Source organism: Urocitellus parryii, chromosome 3 (genome assembly GCF_045843805.1).
Source record: "Urocitellus parryii isolate mUroPar1 chromosome 3, mUroPar1.hap1, whole genome shotgun sequence".
NCBI classification, from domain to species: Eukaryota; Metazoa; Chordata; class Mammalia; order Rodentia; family Sciuridae; genus Urocitellus; species Urocitellus parryii.
The window spans coordinates 206,965,257-206,987,758 of record NC_135533.1 but is presented as its reverse complement, the minus strand read 5'-3'; the positions used below and the strand labels follow the sequence as shown (position 1 = coordinate 206,987,758).

General features: G+C 34.3%; 1 protein-coding gene across 1 annotated transcript in view; it reads left to right on the top strand.

The window, feature by feature from the left end:
* LOC144253829 (A-kinase anchor protein 9-like) overlaps positions 1-22,502 on the top strand; it is a 130,628-nt gene that overhangs the window by 32,745 nt on the left and 75,381 nt on the right. The window contains exons 4-8 of the mRNA XM_077796495.1: positions 1,239-1,292; positions 1,669-1,842; positions 2,793-2,948; positions 3,721-3,918; positions 15,021-17,381. Coding sequence (XP_077652621.1) covers positions 1,239-1,292; positions 1,669-1,842; positions 2,793-2,948; positions 3,721-3,918; positions 15,021-17,381 — 2,943 coding nt within the window. The remainder of the gene's footprint in view (positions 1-1,238; positions 1,293-1,668; positions 1,843-2,792; positions 2,949-3,720; positions 3,919-15,020; positions 17,382-22,502) is intronic.

Here is a 22,502-nt window from a genome sequence, read left to right as displayed (position 1 = left end):
TGATGGATATTTACAAATATTCATTTTATTACACTGTTACTTCAAAATAGAAATTTTAGTGTGTACTAAAATCAGAATGTGTCATTTCTGAGTCATGAAAAACTAATTGAAATTTAGAAGTATTATAATTTGAAAATTATCACAAGTGACTTTATATCTAGAATTAGTATTCCTACATTCTTGTGGTTTTTCACCAATTGTAATAATGTGTTAACAAAAGTTGTTTTTTTTTGCCTTCCCTTTAGCTTTATTTCTCAGAGATTATTCTTAGAATAAAAGTAGAGCAATCAAACTGATTTTTTAAAAGTTTCTTAGTTAGGACCCTCCCCCCCCCGCTTTTATTTGGCAATTGTGGGTATTGGGCCTTGCACATGCTAGGCAGATGCTCTACAACTATGCTACATCTTCAGTCCTAGGATTTTTACTTTTTAAAGTGTCATGGCTCATATAGACTTAATCCTAACTCTAGACATTCTGACTAGTCTGACCTACATATTTCAGTGTTAACAATTTCATTCTCCTGGGTTCTATTAACATAGAATTGTGAAGGCTTAAGATATGGGCAGGAATGAAGTTGGTTTTTGTACTCTTAGTGGTAAAAAGGCAATTAAATGATTAATTGATAAAAAATTAATTTCCCACTCGATAAACCCTATATACATATTCTATCATCCTCCTTTCTCTTACTACAAAATATCTGTACTACAGACAAGTGGTGATATGTTAAAGAAAACCCCCACATCTGTCTGGATTGGCATGACTAGCAGTAGTACTATCCCCAGAGGAAAGTTCTTAGGGGAGTGTTCTTTACCTCTTTATTTCCCTTGGCTTGCTTACTAGTCTTTAATAAAATTTATTACCAGTAAATGGTTTTATTTGAAAATAAATAGGGCTTAATTTTAAAAATGTATTTAGCTAATTTTAAGGAAGCATTTTGTAAAAGAAGATCTAGTAACTTGAAGCTTTTAGTTATCTTTCTGAAGACTAAATAGGAACTGCACTTAGAGCTTCAGTTACTTAAATGAAAGTGTCTTTTGCATTGTAAGAACTTAGAGGTTTGAGGAATGATTGACATTTGATATGCCTCTTAGATACTTCAGTTAAATATAATCACCATATTTGTTTTGCTATTAAGGCATTTTCCCTAGATGTAAAAGATACACAGTTAGTAGAAATATTATTGTTAGGTAAATAAAATTTGGTCTATTATAATATATCAGGAAATTGTTTTTATACAGGTAAATGATTGCTGTAATGTGGTGAAAACAGGAAAGCCTACCAATTTATTAATGGTACAGTATATAAAACTACTCATGATACTAATGTTTTTTATTATTTAAAACCATTTGACTTACTAACCAAGCTTTCTCCTGTATGTAATTCTTTCTGTATGTGATTTCTAAAAGTTACTAGATCTTCTTTACTGCTTAACAAAACAAAGTTACCTCATTTTCATTATAACATGGAATTAGAACAAAATTTGCAGATATGCTGTTTAGGTGCTTTTAAGGTAATATCACATTAATAGCAAACCAGAATGCCATAGAAGTGAACTTCAAAGTGAAGAGTGATGTTTTAAAGTGGATTTTGCTATGGAATTCAATATTCGAATTCCCCTCTCAGGAATGTTGCTAGTACTGAATTATTAAAAATATTGGATTGATTTAGGAAGAAGAATTTGGTGTCATTGATTCTTATTCTGAACAAGGCGCACACTATAGTGAGACTCACCTAGAGTTGATAGAAAACGAATTAGTTGGGAAACCCGAACATGAGCCTGAAGAACTGAACAGAGAACTGGATGAAATGAGGGCCACCTATGGGACTGAAGGATTGCATCAGGTACATTTACCTTCTGTGGCCTTTGTTTGCTACTCACAAAAACAAAAACAGGAAAATTTTTTAAAATATTTATTTTTTAGATTTTTTTTAGGTAGACACAGTATCTTTATTTTACATTTATGTGGTGCTGAGAATCGAACCCAGTGCCTCACACATGCTACGCAAGGCACTACCACTTGAGCCACATCCCCAGCCCTCCAGGAAATTTTAATGATAGTTTATGTATTTAATGAGAATTATAGGTGTTAACTTAAGATTATCTCATTCACGAGAAAAATGGGGTTCTTGCACATAGTATTAAGAATCCCATTTTACAACTAGAATTCAACTAATAGAGGTAACATGTATGTTACTTTGTTTATTTAACTTAATAAGATAGAGTAAAATAACTTTAGTGATTTCAGGATAGATGTTTTTCTAATGAGCCTGAAAGAAAATTGTGGTATAAATCACATTTTTTAAAAAATGATGACTTAAACCCATTAAGAATATTAGCAAGTCCCTGTAAATATTCTCTGCAGTTAGAGTGACATCTCTTGTATTAAGTAATCAGTTATGAACTCAAGATGAAAATGGGACATTAATGAGGATGACAGAATAGATTTCAGTTACATCCTCTCCAAAAACAAGTTGGTGGTGTTGCCTGGTAACAGATTGGGGGAGCTCCCCAATATAAAGGCATTTGCTTCTAGAATTAGATATATAGAAAAGCCAGAACAAGTGAAAAATTTTTGCATGTGCACATTAATTTCTTTGAGATTGATTTGGAAGTAAAACAAATTTCTTAAAGCTCATAGCTTTCAAATGTGGGAGATAGCATATAAATTGTAAGAATTCCACTAATGTGTTTTGAATCTCATATTTTTTTAAAAAGTTGCTTGTAATAATGATAATCAGTTTTATGTAAAATATAAGCCTAGAATGTAATTCTTTTCACTGATTTCCTTTAGTTACAAGAATTTGAAGCAGCAGTTAAACAAAGAGATGGTATTATCACACAGCTCACCGCCAATTTACAACAGGCAAGAAGGGAAAGGGATGAAACGGTGAGAGAATTTTTAAAGTTGACGGAGCAACGTCAAAAATTGCAGATTCAATTTCAACAAGTAAGTATTACAAGTAGAATGAGACTTACTCGATTTTTATAACAAATTTTTAAATTTTTTCACCTTCTAGAACAAATTTGTTATAAAGCCATTTGTTTATTCGTACTGGAAAAACTAGTGAATAAGTGTTATGTTAATCAAGAATTTAATTTATACTTCTTGGGTAGTTTCTTGCTGTTGTTTTCTTTGTACTTCTTCCCTGTCTCTATTTAAAAAATTCTACAAAGTCTTATCAGGTGTATTTTTGCAGAAATTAACCTGCAGTTACACCCTACTTTTTCCAACCCTGATATGGTTTTATGTTAATTAGGTTCTCAATTATAACTAGACTGACAACTGGATATATTCCATTTATCTTTAATTGGAACTATAATCTAAATGCATTAAACAAAAGGGAGGAATTTAAGGTTAGAATCCAGGCTTGTTTATAGAACTTAAGGGCAGAAATACAATCAGAACTCTGAGAGAAATTGGAACTAGAGTTTGAAAAGTCATCAGAAATCCAGGAAGAACTTTCAGTCCGCATTTTTCTCTGCCTGTCTGCCTGTCTTATTTCTCCTATTTTCTCAGCTTTATAATGTGAAAGGTAAATTCTTTGGCTCATTACCCAAAGTGCACATTACCTATCAGCATGTTGACAGCATGGAAACTTGTTGACTGAGATTGTAAGCCTATGAAGTGAGCATAGTTTCCAGAGAACCCCTGTGGGCTGAGGGTATGATAAAGTGTCACTTCAAAATTTAATATTTTGAGGTTTCTTTCTATTTTCAAGTTACAGGCTAGTGAAACTCTACGAAACAGCACTCACAGTAACACAGCTGCGGATTTACTGCAAGCCAAACAACAGATTCTCACTCATCAACAACAGCTTGAAGAACAAGACCATCTATTAGAAGATTATCAAAAAAAGAAAGAAGACTTCAAAATGCAAATTAATTTCTTACAAGAGAAAATTAAAGTATATGAAATGGTATGTGTATCTTAAGGAAGTCAACCTACTTATAGCAGCTTTGTAGTTAACTTTAAAGTTTTTAATGGAGGTGTTTATCTTTTTTTATGCATATGCACCACAAAATTTCATAATTGAGACAAACTCTTTGAGTATATAAAATAATATATTTCAAAAGCATTGAGGATTTCGTAGTAATAGTTTTAAAGATGATACTACTCATTACTTTGCTCCTTAAAAGTGATCTGCCTATGTTAAACTGAAGTCTCATGAGAATCTATTTTTATAACTAGGATTTCTATCCTTTTTCCCCCCGACTAAATTTATTTCTTCTTTTTTAGCCATGATTATAAAATTCTGAAAAAGAAATTTTGTAAATTTAAACTAGAAAAAAATGTGGTTGATTCTTTTTATTCACTTGAGTTATATTCCAGTTTGGGGAAATTATTTAGTCAATAAGTGCTCCTGATAGGAAATGTATCACATGGATTGTAATCTTTAATCTTAAAAACAATTCATGCTAGTAGATTCCATTTTTTGTTTGTTTGTTTTTTTGAGAAGTTGAAGTTTAGATGTGATTTGCCTGAAGCTACCCCATTAACAGGTGCCAGAATTGAGATTCTGAGCTCCTTGCACTACACTGCACTCTGATCCTTGCCATCTCTGTCCTCTTTTTTTCTCTATGAGAGCTGAAACAAGGCAGTGTGATCACCGTGTTTGAATGTAGCTGAACATCATTTTACAGTAACTCAAATTTCTTGCCATCACTCTGTGCATGTCTACAAATGTCTATGAAAGCACCCTTGGTATGGATTTGTGGGTTTCAAATAAATTTGAGCAAGTAGGCAAATACAGAATCTGTGAATAATGAAGATGGAGAATACATATAATACAGCATATTTTATAAACTTAGAAGATTCTACAGAAAATTGAGAAATTACCAAGACAAGAATATTGTTTGGATAACAAAAGCATTAACTAGCACTTATTAACTACTTACTCTATAACAGGCAGTATTCAAAGCCTCTTACACATATTAATGCATTGAATCATCACTACAACCCTATGAGATAAGGGTACCTTTATCATTTACATTTTACAAATGATGGTACCAAGACATGAAGGAAATAATCCAGGTGCAGAAGTGATGTATTGATAGAGCCAGATTTCAAAGCTCAGTTATCTGACTCCAGAGACTCCTCTTTGAAAAATAGGAAATGTACAAATTAAAATTATGAGAAGGGCATGCTTTTCAACTAAGGTAATTTAAAGATTATGCAAGTGTTTACAGAATACCTATTATGTAGTAACCCTTGCAAAAGATATATGATGAACCTTAAGATGTCCCCTTTCTTCACCGAACCCATGGAGAGGTGTGGCATGTACACAAGTTACCACAAAATAAAAAGTAAGTGCAGGTAACAAGTGTTACGAATGTTTTGACTAGGTCTGCTTTATGAGGAAAAGATTCAGGGTAGACATCAGCAGGGAGGTAATATTTGAGATAGATCTATAAATTGGAATAATGTGGTATTTATATTTTGTTTACCCATAAATTGGTATAATATATGGAACATAATAGCTATTCAGTACCTATTTGGTAATCAAGAGAATCGTTTATGAATTCATGACAAATAGAGATAGGCAGGATATTCTTTGGGGGGTGTGGAGTGGGCATAAAGACGCAGGCTGAAATGTTGAAAATGTATAGGGAGCAAAAAATAATTTACTTAGAAAGCAATAGGCTTTGGAAGTGTCTTTCTGGAGGGTAAGAGTAGAAAGATAATCGAGGCCTAGGTTGAAAGTGCCCAGATCTAGGATTTTATTATCTCTTATTGTCACTAGGCAGTATAATTTCAGATTATCTAAAATTTATGTAATTCATTTTAGTAATGAAAATAAACTGTTTATTTGAATGTTAGCAACAATACTTTTATTGTTCTTCTTATTATTATATTTTAATTTCTCAGTTTTCAAAAAATTTAATCCCTTTGAACAAGTAGTTCTGTCAGAGCAGCTGAAGTAAATATATTGATGGTCAAAGGCTCATTATCCTAATCCTCCAAACCTCCTGTGTTATAGTAGTCACAAACAGGAAGTATATTATTCCCCACTCTTTCAGGTGTACTTCTAAAAATAGAGGATTACATCCTTGACTGAAGGGCTGTCAGTTTTGTAACATAGAACAAGTAATTTAAAACCATGTAATTTGAAAAAAGCTAAACAAAGAAAACTGTGAATTTGTGGTGTTTAATAGTTGAATGAAGAATTCTGGTTAGTTATTAATTAATCATGTTAGGTGTTGGACAGTGTTGAATTAAGTTTTCTTTTATGAGGAGTGTTCCTTTCATCTTATAGAAAATCAGGAAATAAAATTATAACAGATTTTTATATCAACGTTAACATTTTTCTTTTTTTTTTTATTGGTCGTTCATAACATTACATAGTTCTTAATACATCATATTACATGGTTTGATTCAAGTGGATTATGAACTCCCGCTTTTACCCCGTATACAAATTGCTGTATCACATCAGTTACCCTTCCATTGATTGACATATTGCCTTTCTAGTGTCTGATGTATTCTGCTGTCTGTCCTATTGTCTACTATCCCCCCTCCCCTCCCCTCCCCTCCCCTCCCCTCCCCTTTTCTCTCTCTACCCCTTCTACTGTAAATCATTTCTTCCATTTGTATTCTCTTGTCTTACCCCTCCTTTCCTCTTATATGACATTTTGTATAACCCTGAGGATCGCCTTCCATTTCCATGCAATTTCCCTTCTCACTCCCTTTCCCTCCCACCTCTCATCCCTGTTTAATGTAAATATTCTTCTCAAGCTCTTCGTCCCTACCCTGTCCTTGTTTACACCCCTTATATCAAAGGAGTCATTTGGTATTTGTTTTTTAAAGATTGACTAGCTTCACTTAGCATAATCTGCTCTAATGCCATCCATTTCCCTCCAAATTCTATGATTTTGTCATTTTTTAATGCAGAGTAATACTCCATAGTGTATAAATGCCACATTTTTTTATCCATTCATCTATTGAAGGGCATCTAGGCTGGTTCCACAGTCTTGCTATCGTGAATTGAGCTGCTATGAACATCGATGTAGCAGTGTCCCTGTAGCATGCTCTTGTTAGGGCTTTAGGGAATAGACCAAGAAGGGGAATAGCTGGGTCAAATGGTGGTTCCATTCCCAGCTTTCCGAGAAATCTCCATACTGCTTTCCAAATTGGCTGCACCAATTTGCAGTCCCACCAGCAATGAACAAGAGTGCCCTTTTCCCCACATCCTCGCCAGCACTTATTGTTGTCTGACTTCCTAATGGCTGCCAGTCTTACTGGAGTGAGATGGTATCTTAGGGTAGTTTTGATTTGCATTTCTCTGACTGCTAGCGATGGTGAGCATTTTTTCATGTACTTGTTGATTGATTGTATGTCCTCCTCTGAGAAGTGTCTGTTCAGGTCCTTGGCCCATTTATTGATTGGGTTATTTGTTATCTTATTGTCTAATTTTTTGAGTTCTTTGTATATTCTGGTTATTAGGGCTCTATCTGAAGTGTGTGGAGTAAAGATTTGTTCCCAGGATGTAGGCTCCCTGTTTATCTCTCTTATTGTTTCTTTTGCTGAGAAAAAACTTTTTAGTTTGAGTAAGTCCCATTTGTTGATTCTAGTTGTTAACTCTAGCGCTATGGGTGTCCTATTGAGGAATTTGGAGCCCGATCCCACAGCGTGTAGATCATAACCAACTTTTTCTTCTATCAGATGCCATGTCTCTGATTTAATATCAAGCTCCTTGATCCATTTTGAGTTAACTTTTGTGCACGGCGAGAGATAGGGATTCAGATTCATTTTGGTGCAAATGGATTTCCAGTTTTCCCAGCACCATTTGTTGAAGATGCTATCCTTCCTCCATTGCATGCTTTTAGCCCCTTTATCAAATATAAGATAGTTGTAGTTTTGTGGATTGGTTACTGTGTCCTCTATTCTGTACCATTGGTCCACCCGCCTGTTTTGGTACCAGTACCATGCTGTTTTTGTTACTATTGCTCTGTAGTATAGTTTGAAGTCTGGTATCGCTATACCGCCTGATTCACACTTCCTGCTTACATTGTTTTTGCTACTCTGGGTCTTTTATTATTCCATATGAATTTCATGATTCTTTTATCTATTTCTACAAGATATGCTGTTGGGATTTTGATTGGCATTGCATTGAACTTATAGAGAACTTTTGGTAATATCGCCATTTTGATGATGTTAGTTCTTCCTATCCATGAGCAGGGTATGTTTTTCCATCTTCTAAGGTCTTCTTCTATGTCTTTCTTTAGGGTTCTGTAATTTTCATTGTATAAATCTTTCACCTCTTTTGTTAGGTTGATTCCCAAGTATTTTATTTTTTGGGGGGATATTGTGAATGGAGTAGTTGTCCTCATTTCCGTTTCAGAGGATTTGTCGCTGATATACAGGAATGCCTTTGATTTATGCGTGTTGATCTTATATCCTGCCACTTTGCTGAATTCATTTATTAGCTCTAATAGCTTCTTTGTGGACCCTTTTGGGTCTGCTAGGTATAGAATCATATCATCTGCAAATAGTGATAATTTAAGTTCTTCTTTTCCTATTTTTATGCCTTTAATTTCTTTTGACTGTCTAATTGCTCTGGCCAGTGTTTTGAGGACTATGTTGAACAGAAGTGGTGAGAGAGGGCATCCCTGTCTTGTACCAGATCTTAGAGGGAATGCCTTCAATTTTTCTCCATTCAGAATGATGCTGGCCTGTGGCTTATCATAGATTGCTTTTACAATGTTGAGGTATGATCCTGTTATCCCTAATTTTTCTAGCGTTTTGAACATAAAGGGATGCTGTACTTTGTCGAATGCTTTTTCTGCATCTATTGAGATGATCATATGGTTCTTATTTTTAAGTCTATTGATGTGGTGAATAACATTTATTGATTTCCGTATATTAAACCAACCTTGCATCCCAGGGATGAATCCTACTTGATCATGATGTATAATTTTTTTGATATGTATTTGAATCCGATTCGCCAGAATTTTATTGAGGATTTTTGCGTCAAGGTTCATTAGAGATATTGGTCTGTAGTTTTCCTTCTTTGATGTGTCTTTGTCTGGTTTCGGAATCAGGGTGATGTTGGCCTCGTAGAATGAATTTGGAAGTTCTCCCTCTTTTTCTATTTCCTGAAATAGCTTGAAAAGTATTGGTGTTAGTTCCTCTTGTAAAACTCTGCTGTATACCCATCCGGTCCTGGGCTTTTCTTAGTTGGTAGTCTTTTGATGGTTTCTTCTATTTCCTCTATTGTTATTGGTCTGTTTAGGTTGTCTATATCCTCCTGGCTCAATCTGGGCAGATCATAGGACTCAAGGAATTTATCTATGCCTTCACTATCTTCTATTTTATTGGAGTATAAGGATTCAAAGTAATTTCTGATTATCTTCTGTATTTCTGAAGTGTCTGTTGTGATATTGCCTTTTTCATCCCGTATGCTAGTAATTTGGGTTCTCTCTCTTCTTCTCTTCGTTAGCATGGCTAAGGGTCTGTCAATTTTATTTATTTTTTCAAAGAACCAGCTTTTAGTTTTGTCAATTTTTTCAATTGTTTCTTTTGTTTCAATTTCATTAATTTCAGCTCTGATTTTAATTATTTCTTGCCTTCTACTTCTTTTGCTGTTGTTTTGCTCTTCTTTTTCTAGGATTTTGAGATGAAGTATGAGATCATTTATTTGTTGGTTTTTTCTTTTTTTGAGGAATGAACTCCAAGCAATGAATTTTCCTCTTAGAACTGCTTTCAATGTGTCCCATAGATTCCGATATGTTGTGTCTGTGTTTTCATTTAACTCTAGGAATTTTTTAATTTCCTCCTTGATGTCTTCTAAAACCCATTGATCACTCAGCAACCTATTGTTCATTCTCCAGGTGATGCTTGATTTTTCCTTTCTTCTTTTATCATTGATTTTCAGTTTCATTCCATTATGATCAGACAAGATGCATGGTATTATCTCTACCTCTTTGTATTGTCTAAGAGTTGCCCTGTGACATAGTATATGGTCTATTTTTGAGAAGGTTCCATGTGCTGCTGAGAAAAAAGTGTAGCTACTTGATGTTGGGTGGTATAGTCTATATATGTCAATTAAGTCTAGGTTGTTAATTGTGTTATTGAGTTCTATAGTTTCCTTATTTAACTTTTGTTTGGAAGATCTGTCCAGTGGTGAGAGAGGTGTGTTGAAGTCTCCCATGATTATTGTATGTTGGTCTATTAGACTCTTGAACTTGAGAAGAGTTTGCTTGATGAACACAGCTGCACCATTATTTGGGGCATATATATTTATGATTGTTATGTCTTGTTGGTGTATGGTTCCCTTGAGCAGTATGAAGTGTCCTTCTTTATCCCTTTTGATTAGCTTTGGCTTGAAATCTATTTTATTAGATATGAGTATGGACACTCCTGCTTGTTTCCGTGGTCCATATGAGTGATATGATTTTTCCCAACCTTTCACCTTCAGTCTATGTATATCTTTTCCTATCAAATGCGTCTCCTGTAGACAGCATATTGTTGGGTCTTGTTTTTTGATCCATTCTACTAGCCTGTGTCTCTTAATTGGTGAGTTTAAGCCATTAACATTTAGGGTTATTATTGAGATATGGTTTGTTCTTCTATCCATATTTGTTTATTGATGTTACTAAACCTGATTTGTTATCCTCTTTGACTACTTTACCCCCTTTACTGTCCTACCTCCCATTGTTGGTTATCAATGTTATTTTCCATTTCCTCTTCCTGTAATGTTTTGCCAAGGATTTTTTGAAGAGATGGTTTTCTAGCTGCGAATTCTTTTAACTTTTGTTTATTGTGGAAGGTTTTCATTTCATCTTCTAACCTGAAGCTTAATTTCGCCGGATACACGATTCTTGGTTGGAGCCCATTGTCTTTCAGTGTTTGAAATATGTTATTCCAGGATCTTCTAGCTTTCAGAGTCTGTGTTGAGAGATCTGCTGTTATCCTGATTGGTTTACCCCTAAATGTAATCTGCTTTCTTTCTCTTGCAGCTTTTAAAATTCTCTCCTTATTCTGTATGTTGGACATCTTCATTATAATATGTCTAGGTGTGGATCTTTTATGATTTTGCACATTCGGTGTCCTGTAGGCTTCTAGGATTTGGGATTCTGTCTCAATCTTCAATTCTGGGAAGTTTTCTCGTATTATTTCACTGAATAGACTGTTTATTCCTTTGGAATGGAGCTCTGTGCCTTCCTGTATCCCAATGACTCTTAAATTTGGTCTTTTGATATTGTCCCATAATTCTTGGATGTTCTGCTCATGGTTTCTTAGCAGACTTGCTGAGCTGTCTATGTTCTTTTCCAGTTGAAATACTTTGTCTTCATTGTCTGATGTTCTCTCTTCTAAGTGATCTACTCTGCTGGTAGTATTCTCAATTGAGTTTTTAAGTTGGTTTATTGTTTCCTGCATTTCTAGAATTTCAATTTGTTTGTTTTTTATTACCTCTATCTCCCTGTGAAATTGATCTTTTACTTCCTGGATTTGTTTGTCAATGTGATCTTTCATTGTCTGATTTTGCTGTCTCATGTCTTCCTTGAGACTCCAGATCATCTGAAGCATATATATCCTGAACTCTTTATCTGATATTCCATCTGTTGCAGCTATTACCTCTTCTAAAGTTGAGTTGACCTGCATTGCTTGTGGTCCTTTCTTTCCTTGTCTTTTCATACTGCTCGCGTTTCTTTCTGCTTGGTGCAACTGTTGTGTTTTGAAATTTACCCCCTATTTATTTATGTTGCTCTTGTATACTTGAAAAGTCTCCCTTGCAGGTGCGGGCGGCGGCTGTGCCCCTACTCCAATTGGGGTGACGTGTCTACCACACTGGCAGCTCTCTGGGCCTGTTCCGGGAGTGGAAGGCGGCTCTGCTCTGTCCCTATTCCAATTGGGGTGTCGTGACTACAATGCTGGCAGGTCGCTGGGCCTGTTCCGGGCGTGGGCGGTGGGCATGGCTGGCGGGATTCCACCTAATGGCAGTCCCTAACCTCCCTGCTTGCTAATTAATGGCTTCTCTGAGGCGCCATGCCTTCTGTAGCTGCGGGGCAGGCTGCGCGAATCAGTTGGCCTGGATCTCCGGGGTCCTGCTGCTGGCTGTTTTGATGTTGCAAGCTGTTGGAGAGTGGTGGTGTATTCTTCAGCTTTCCCGGATGGTGGCCGGTGACTGCCTGGATGGAGTGTCCGCTGTTTTGATGTTGCACTCTGAAGGAGAGTGGCGGTGTATCCTTCAGCTTTCCCGGATGGTGGCCGCTGACTGCCTCGGTGGAGTGTCCGCTGTGGGGGATGGGACTGTACCGCTTCCTTCCCCTTCTGAGATCCCGTGCTCGGCCCAAGGGTCCGTGTGGGCTTGGCTGGTGGGATTCCACCTAATGGCCTTCCCTAACCTCCCTGCGTGCTAATTAATGGCTTCACTGAGGCGCCACGCCTTCTGTAGCCGCAGGGCAGGCCACTCGAATCAGTTGGCCTGGATCTCCGGGGCCCTGCTGCAGGCTGCTGGGATCCCTGGCACTCTATCACTTTGATTTTTTCTGCTTGCCCCTCCCCCAGCGCTGGCTAGCCAGGTTTCGTTTTGGCTGCTACTGGGAAGAGGGGTTGGAGGTCAGGTGTCTCTGGTTTCCCCCTAGTCTTTATGGAGGCTCAGCTTGATACTCCCTCTCCCGGCAAGCCTAGGAGAGATTTTATGCGAATTCCCGCTGTCTGGGGGGTGAGCTGAATGACACCGACCTGTTTTGATGTTGCACTCTGAAGGAGAGTGGCGGTGTATCCTTCAGCTTTCCCGGATGGTGGCTGCTGACTGCCTCGGTGGAGTGTCCGCTCAACATTTTTCAAAACTAGTTATTATTTAACAGTTTAGCTAAAATTGACCATCATGAACTTATTTTACTTTTTTAAAAAATTTTTTTAGTTGTAGATGGACATGATATCTTTATGTATTCATTTATTTTTATGTGGTGCTGAAAATTGAACCCAGTGCCTCACGCGTGTAAGGCAAACACTCTACCTCTGAGACCCAGCCACAGTACTGATTTTACATTTTATATAGGTTCCAAATGATTTATAAATTTCTTTCTAGTATATGAATATATTTGTATAAAGTTCAGTAAAAATAAAATACCTTAGTTATTTTATTTTAGCCTCAAACACGTTCTAGGAGATAGAGGAAGTTTATCTTTATTGTACAGATAGAAATACCAGAATTAACAGATTTACTAATGTTGCATTCTAGTGTAGAAATTAAGAAGGCTCAGCACTTGGTAATAACATATGATGTAATTGGAAAAGGAATATGTGACACTAAGACAACAGCTCATAGTCTCACTCAAGAGGCTGCACAAGATAACCTTGGTTTATGTAGTGCAAAATTTGGCCTTTATTTGTTAGGCTCAGAAGTCATATTTTTTTTTCTTGAGCTATATCAGAGGTGAATTAGTTCAAGAGGTTAATGTTTAAGTCTAAATATAAGACTGTGAATTTACAATGAGAAGTAATTATCACAAACTTCAGATTTTAAGCTCATTGGATTTTATTTTTCTTTCTATGGACAGATGAATTTTAAAAGCCAGGTAATAATTTAAAAAGTTGTTTATTAAGTATTAGATGAAGGGGTGTTGGAGGAATCAGATGTTCAGTGGCATGAGGTTGAGATAACCTGTTACATCCATCTCAGAGTTGTAATGTTCATGTCTGTAGACTAAACTCCTTAAATGCTCCTTGCTGTAACTCCCAACATTGTTTTCTGCATTAAGTATGGTTTTTCGAGAGGGATCAGACTTCTCAAAGGTTGACAGTGTGTTGGTCTTCTTCCAAGAACTATACTCAATTGATCAATGCCTACATTTTCTTAGTACATTCATTCTAGGCGCCTAGAAGTCCTGTTTGGCAAGGACTCGTGTCTCCTTAAGATAACTTTACTTCCTTACCCATATTTTCATCAGTTATATGGATTTCACTTATTTCCTTGGCTTTGGGACTACAGCTCTTAACTGTTTAATGAATATGCGTTAATATGTCTTGTCTTAGCCTAATCTCCAGTTCCAAAATTGAGTCCCCAGATAGGAACTGGGGAAAATTATCTGATACTCTTTTATATTTCTGTTTGAACTGTGGGTCTAAGCCCAAGTTGGTATGCCATAAATATACAGTAGTGGTCTTAGGTGTCACTTGATGTTCAGTCACTTAAGCATTGCATATCCCTAAATTTCTAACTCACTTGTTAGCCTAATCTCCAATTCCAAAATTGAGTACCCAGATAGGAACTGGGGAAAATTATCTGATAGTCTTTTATATTTCTGTTCGAACTGTGGGTCTAAGCCCAGGTTGGTATGCCGTAAATATACAGTAGTGGTCTTAGGTGTCACTTGATGTTCAGTCACTTAAGCATTGCATATCCCTAAATTTCTGATTCACTTAAAACAACAGGAATGAAGTTAAGGAAGACTTAAAGGAATCCACTTTAGTTCTTGTTGTTTTTCTCATTTTATAGCATTTGTCCATGAAATACCTTCAAATCACTAGAATCCAGGGGAGGACCGGTATTTATTTTTTGTTTGTTTGTTTCTTCTGAGAATCCAGGGGAGGACCTGTTTTTATTTGTTTGTGTCTTCTGAGAGTGTCTAGAGAGTATGTAGTACTATAACTAGCCATCAGAAATACTTAATATTTAGAATGTTGACCAGTTAATAAGAAAAATGAAAATGTGATGGTTTATATAGATATTTTAGTCAGACTGGTTTTTGTTTTGTTTTGCTTTTTTGGTGGTGCTAGAGATCAAACCCAAGGCCTCACACATGTTAGGCAAATTAGATTGTATTTTTAAATTTAAGTATTTAATCACAGCACAATGTAAGAGAAATTTCTTCCCAAGAAGGGTAAAACTGTTATATTGTTTGCTCATATATACTGTCAGGTAGATAAGTCCTAGGTCTCCTTGTACTGGGAAAAACGGGGGGGCAGGCCCAACAGTTGCTTTTTATAGAATTACATAAAAAGGAGACACCCATAAGAAGTTGCCAGAAGCTAATAATGTCATTCTTATATTTTCATTTTCTTTTCTTTCTAAAGGAACAAGATGAAATAGAAAAGTCAAATAAAAAAGAATTACAGGAAAAGGAGGCAATCATCCAGGCATTAAATATAAGAATAATAGAAGAAGAAAAAAAGAATCTTGAGCTAAAAGATCAAGTCACAGCCACTGAAAAATTAATGAGAGAATTACAAGAACAATTTGCAAGTATGAAATTAGAGCTGGCTAATTCTAAGCAAAAAGAAAGACAATGTTCTGAAGAAATAAAACAGTTAATGGGTACAGTTGAAGACCTTCAGAAAAGACATCATTACACAGATTGCCAGTTTGAATCTGATGTGATAGAAAGAATGGTGGAACAAGAAATGCAGAAAAGATTAGAACAACTCCGAGCAGAGATAGATGAAATGTATGGGCAACAGATAGTACAGATGAAACAAGAGTTAATAAAGCAACACATGTCACAGATAGAGGAACTTAAAGCACAACATAAGGAAGAAATTGAGAGTGTTTTAAAATCACATTTAAATATTACAATTAATGAAGATCAAATAAAGTTAATGAATGTGGCAATAAATGAACTGAATATGAAATTACAAGATACTAATGCTCAAAAGGAAAAACTCCAAGAAGAACTAGGAATAGTTTCAGGAGAAAAATCTACTCTGCAGAGACAACTTGATGACCTTTTTGAAGAATTGAACTTTTTAAGGGACCAAATTCAGAGAGCTAGAATGATAATAGCTGAACAAGAAAGTCAACTGAATGAAGCACATAAGTCCCTTAGTACAGTGGAAGCTTTAAAAGCTGAGATTGTTCTGGCATCTGAATCTAGGAAAGAACTAGAGTTAAAACATGAAGCAGAAGTTACAAATTACAAGATAAAACTGGAAATGTTGGAAAAAGAAAAAAATGCTGTATTAGACAGAATGGCTGAATCACAAGAAGTTGAATTAGAGAGGCTGAGAACACAGCTCCTATTTAATCATGAAGAAGAACTTTCGAAACTAAAAGAAGATTTAGAAGTTGAACATCGAATAAATATTGAAAAACTTAAAGATAGCTTAGGCATTCACTATAAACAGCAGATAAATGGCTTACAAAATGAAATGAGTCAAAAGATAGAAATAATGCAATTTGAAAAAGATAATTTGATAACTAAGCGGAATCAGTTGGTTTTGGAAATTTCAAAACTGAAAGATTTACAGAAGTCCATCATGGATTCAAAATCAGAAGAAATGACCCTTCAAATGCATGAACTCCAAGAGGAAATCGAAATATTAAGACAAGAAAAAAAAGAAAAAGGTACACTTGAACAAGAAGTTCAGGAATTACAACTTAAAATTGAATTATTGGAGAAACAAATAAAGGAAAAAGAGGATGACCTTAAAGAAAAGTTTTCACAACTTGAAGCAGAAAATAACATTCTTAAAAATGAGAAAAAAGCTATTGAGGACATGTTGAAAATTTATGTTCCTGCTGAACAAGAAGAAAAATTGATTTTCATTGACTCCAGCAAGTCCATATCCAAAGATTGTAGCTGGCAAAAAGAAATGGAAATGCTTGCAAAAGAGAATGAGGCCCTCAAGCAACAGTGTATTCAGCTAAATGAAGAAATTGAAAAGCAAAGAAGTACATTTTCATTTGCTGAAAAAAATTTTGAAGTTAACTATCAAGAGTTACAGGAGGAGTATACTTGCCTTCTCAAGGTAAAAGATGATTTAGAAGATAGTAAAAACAAACAAGAATTAGAGTATAAAAGTAAACTTAAAGCACTTAATGAAGAGCTTCATTTACAAAGAATAAATCCAGCTACAATCAAATTGAAAAGTGCCATGCTTGATACTGACAAGGCTTTTGTCGCAGAGCCATTAGAAATCTGTGAAGTTGTTGAGAAAGATACAACAGAACTTATGGAAAAACTTGAGGTAACCAAGCGAGAAAAGCTAGAATTGTCAGAGAAATTGTCTGATCTCTCTGAACAATTAAAACAAAAACATGGTGAGGTTAATTTTCTCAGTGAAGAAGTCAAATCTTTAAAGCAAGAAAAAGAGAAAATTCTATTGAGATGTCAAGAGCTAGAACTCCTAATTAACCATCATAGAGCAGAAAATATAAACATGTGTGATGTTCATTTAAGCTCTTTACAAGATGGAATAGTAACTATTATAAGCAAGGATTCTCAAGGATCATTATCTAATGTAGGTGAAGATTTTGGAGAAGAATCAAAAACAGTAGTGGAAGAGAAATTTTCTTTTGAAAATGTGGCTATTAGAAGAGAAAGCAAGCAAGAACAGTTATTTTCACCATCAGTAACAAATGAATCCTCACCTGGGACAGATCAATCAAGTGAAAATGATAAACTCTATCAGGAACTTTATGTACTTAAATCAGAACAGGTATGTTTATTTATTTACATATGGTAGAGCACAGTGAAAATGTACATTTCATGCTAAAAAGAGTTTTCACCTTCTTAAAACAAATTCATAAAAGAGAATGAAAGTGAATCATGTAATTCTCATTTGGATCTATCATTTATCATTTAATTTTCCTATTTTTTCTTAAACACTGTTTTTCTTTTAGCTAATCTATTATATATTCTGCTCAGGAAATAAAGCAATATTTTCTTTGTAAAGACAATAGTTTAAATAATATTGTTTAGAATCTCAACTTTACAAAAGTTATTGATTTTATAACTTAGTATTTTGTTGCAATTTCAAAGACTTTTAGAGTTTTTATTTCATACTGGTCTTTTTCAAGGTTCCACAATTGTAAACAAACTCATGAGTGTTTTAGAACCTTATGCAGTTGTTCAATAGTTATAAATTCTTTTTTCTTTGTGCAAGAAAAACACTTAAGTCCTAGAGTTTTTTGAGTTTTATACCTGAGGAGGAAAAAAATAGTATTAATTCTCTGTATAGCTAAAGAAATAAAACACATAAAATAATAGGTTGTTTCCTTTTATGTCAGCTATTGATATTAGAAATAACAGAAAAGTCTGATGTGTATCTTCAGTATGATAATGCTAAATAAACTTTTTATAATTAAAAACATCTTTTAGCTATAGATGGACATTTTACCTTTATTTTATTTATTTATAATATGGTGCTGAGGATTTAACCCAGTGCTTCACACATGCTAGGCAAGCTCTCTACCACTGAGCCACAACTGTAGCCTGCTAAATAAACTTATGTGTTTCTAAAACTTAGGTAATAAATATCTTTTGCAGATATAAGAGTTTAGTGTTGAAAGAGAGAAGAAGTTAAGGAGTATATATTTCAGTGAGGAAGGCAGGTAATAAATGAAAAAATAAGACATAAATATTGTTACAGTCTATGAAGAAATAAAACAGGGAAGCTCACAAAAGAAATTGAAAATGATGGGTGGAGGTGAGTGGTGGTCTGGAGCTTGGAGGAATTAACACTTGAACTGAGATTCGAATGAGAGGGAGGAAGCTGCATTATGGAAATTAGAGCAGTTGTACCATGAGTAAATTTGAGGAACTGAATTGAAGGCCTATGTAGTTGAGTTTGAGAAGAGTTTGAAGAAGGAAAAAACTCAATCATAGGGAGCCCTTATAGACTTTGTAAGTTTAGATTTTTATCCCTAAGTACAATAGGAAGTCATTGGAAAGTTTTCTGTTTTTATTTCTAATGACATGTTCGTGTTGATGATCTTATCAAATGTGGTCATACTTTACGTTTTTAATAACTTGAATAGAGCCAGGAAATTCAAATTGCTTAACTACTATTGCTATGTTAAATATTGCAAATTGTTTTTAAAACTATAAATGATGATTACTCCTAAAAATGTCAGACATAATTTAAATTTTATTAAAAAACATTATTCGAAGAAGACCTGAATTTGAAGCACATTTGTCAAATTGGTGAAATTTTCTTAATAGGAATTTTGTTTCTGTATTGAAGATACTTGCAATGGTATTTAGATACTCTCTCCTTGAAATTAACTAAACAAAGTGAAGAAAAGCAAGTCTGTAAATTGCTCCCATTTATCATTACTAAAATAAACCCCGTCATTGATACAGAGGGGAGTAAGGTATGTATGCAGGTGGAGGGAAGCTCACAGAAGAAATTGAGCGGTGACTTACATAATGATACTGTTTACTTGTCTGAAATACTGCAGAGGCAACAAAATACTCCTACTCTCAGTATTAAACTTAGTAATTAGAGCAGATATATCTCACTGAAACCAAAATAAATGTGTCTGTTAAGAATTTTTAACTGGCCAGCTGCAGTGGCAAACGCCTGTAATCCCAGCTGAGGGAGGCTGAGGCAGGAGGCTAGTGAGTTCAAAGCAAGCCTTAGCAACAGTGAGGTGGTAAGCAACTCAGTGAGACCCTCTCTCTAAATAAAATACAAAATAAGGATGAGATGTGGTTCAGTGGTCGAGTGCCCTGAGTTCAATCCCCAGTACCAAAAAAGAAAAAGAAAAAAATAATTTTTTAACTGAAAAGAAAGAAATGAATAGTTTTGGAATATAATTCCAGATTATCAGAGAGTCTTTTCAACATTGGGGTGCAAGAAATAAGGAGTGGCAAGAACATTATAGATATTGGCTAATTATTGATGCTGAGAGAAGCCATAAATTCAAGTGTGTGTGTTTAAAATTGGAGGTAATTATTGGTATTGTAAGAGATACTTGAGCTTAGAAACATATACTGGAGCTTAGAAACCTCAAGAGGAACCATAATATCAGTTCTGTGAGTGAAGAGACACTACTATATATTCTATATAGACAGCTGCTATATCCCTAGTACCTAGAATAATGTTTTGCACATGATCAGCAGTTAATAATGTTTTATGAATGGACGAATGAGGGGTGAATAGGGGAAATAAACAACGCCGTTTTATCAAGAATCAGCAGTGAATCAGGATAGGCCTTCATGTTAGAATGAAAATTAGAATAGCTTTTGTCGATTGCTATTTAGCATTGTTCAATAAGCCCTAACCATTCCAAAGATAAAAAGATACATGGCATAAATAGAAATAGATAATTCACAGGTGTAATTAAGAAATTGAGAAAAAAAATCTAAGCAAATAAACCAAAAAACCTAATGTAAAATAAATGTCAAAATTAGCCAAAAATATGTAAGACCAATATAAATAAGAATACTTTAATGAAAAATATTTGAATAAATGAAAAGTCTTATTTCTGAGTGGGCAATTTTTTATATTACAGAATTTCAGTTATCTCTAGATTTATCCAACTTAAAAAGTTACGGAAATTTGACTTAATTGGTTTATAGTTCATCTGGAAGAGTAAATGCACAAGTAGAGCCATGAATATTTTTTAAAAAAGTAGAATGTATGTAACATGATATGTGAAAAATAATTTTTAGGTTTAAATATTATCAATTTAATAAATGAGATATTGAAATGAGTTAAGTATTCAACAGCATAGAAACGTGTCAAGAATATCTACATTCAAAGGAAGTAGAAGGAAGGAAATAAAGAGTAAAAATAAGAGAACTTTTAATAAACAAGTGGGAAAATTTTTCAAGAACTTTGGAGGTTTATTATTTGAAAAGATTATTTACAGGTATTAGATCTCCAAAAATATGACCAAGGGGGAAAAACACATAAGCAAAATCAAGAATGAAATAAGGATATAAGTACAGGTACCACAAGAAATTTTAAAAGTCATAAATAATGCTACAAATAATCTCTGCCAATAGATTTGAAAATATAAGCAAACTCTAGATGGTGTTCTGGAAGAATATAAATTACCAGAACTAATGCAAATAGAAATGAATAAGTTCAAATGACCATTAAATATAAATGAATAAGTCAGTAATCATTAAAGAGTTTGAAGTAGTGGTCAGAAGTTTTCCCTTTTGCCTCATCTCAAACCAAAATGCTAGACTTTTAAGACCATTTTACAAGTGATTCTTATTAACTCTCCAAGAACAAAAGTGTAATTGTCCACTAAAATAGGATTAAAGGGAGAATGGAAGAAGAAAGGAAAGAAGAAAAACTGAAGAAAGAAAAACCACCCAGTTCACCTTAGAAGGCCAATATTAATATGAAGTCCTGATAGGAATTGTAAAGAAAATAAAATTGTAGAGTAATATAACTTGTAAGCGTGGTTGCAGAAATTCCAAATAAAATATTAGCAAGTTATACCAAGAGTGGACAAATAGTTAAACATTTGAAAAAAAATCTGTGACCGTAATCTCTACATTTTTATGTAGCAAGACAAAATCCATGATTATTTTAGTACATATCAGAAAAAATTCATAAAAAATTTGACAGCCCATTTGTAAGTTAAAAAAAAAGCTTTAGGAAATCAGGAGTAGCAGGGAAATTTTCTATGATGCTGATTTTCATCAAAATATTGACAGATTATATTTCTGATGGTGAAATTTAGAAGCATTTCCATTATAATCAAGTATAGGACTAGGATACATACCCATTGTCAACATTACTATTGCAACATGGTTTTGTAGTTCTTAGTGAATGCTTCTCCAGTTCTTGCAATATGACAAGAATAGGAAATGAGAAAAAATATGAACAGAACAGGCAAAACTTTAAACCCAAGATAAGATGTTTTGAGTTTTTGTTAAGAAAATTATAAAATATTGAAGGACACAAAGACCTGACTGTGTGCTAATACATATCATATCCATAATGGAAAGATAGAAAGAAAAATATCAGTTCTCTCCTAATTAATAGTTCTACTCAAAATTACAATAAGGTTTCTTAATGAATGTGGAATACTGATTCTAAAATTGATATAGAAGAGTAAATAGCCAAGAATACTCAAGACAATCCTAAAAAGTATGTATTTTGTTATCAAAACTTATTACAGAATCATTATAAACAATATGGTTTGATGCCAGGATGGTTAAGTAGATCAGTGGAATATAATAAAAAGCCCAGAACAGATCTATATCTTGTAAAAATTTAGTATGTGGCAAGAAGGCCCTACAAATCAATGAATCACTTAGTGAATCTCTACTACATTCCAGGCACTGTTCAAGTAATTCATAATTTAACAGTGAATAAGAATGGTCAAGGAAGAATAAAGTTTACTTTTTAGGGTTTAGATGAACATTAGAAAATACAGACAAATATTTCTGGTGGTCTTAAGTGCTATGAATAAAATTACAGTATGATAAGAAGAAAAAGATCTCCCTAAGTGAAGGGCTTTTTTTTGCATAGGGTAGGTCAAGGAAGACTACTTTCGTGAGATGATATTTGAGCAGAGACAAAGGAAATCAAAAAATAAACCAAATTAGCAGAAGAAGCTTAGAGTATTCAAAATTGTTTGGGAGGAAAAAAAAACAAAATTGTTTGAGCACAATTGACTTTTGATACTAGAGGTTAGATGTTAGGGAATTAGATCCTTGTTGCTTTAGGGAAAAAAATCAGGTTGGTTAAAAATGTACACATAAGAAGAAAATAAAATCTTAAGATAGGGAAAGACTTTTAATAAAGACAAAGCATGGGAAAAGATTTAAAATTTTTATTGTATTTTTTAAAAACAATAATGTAAAACAG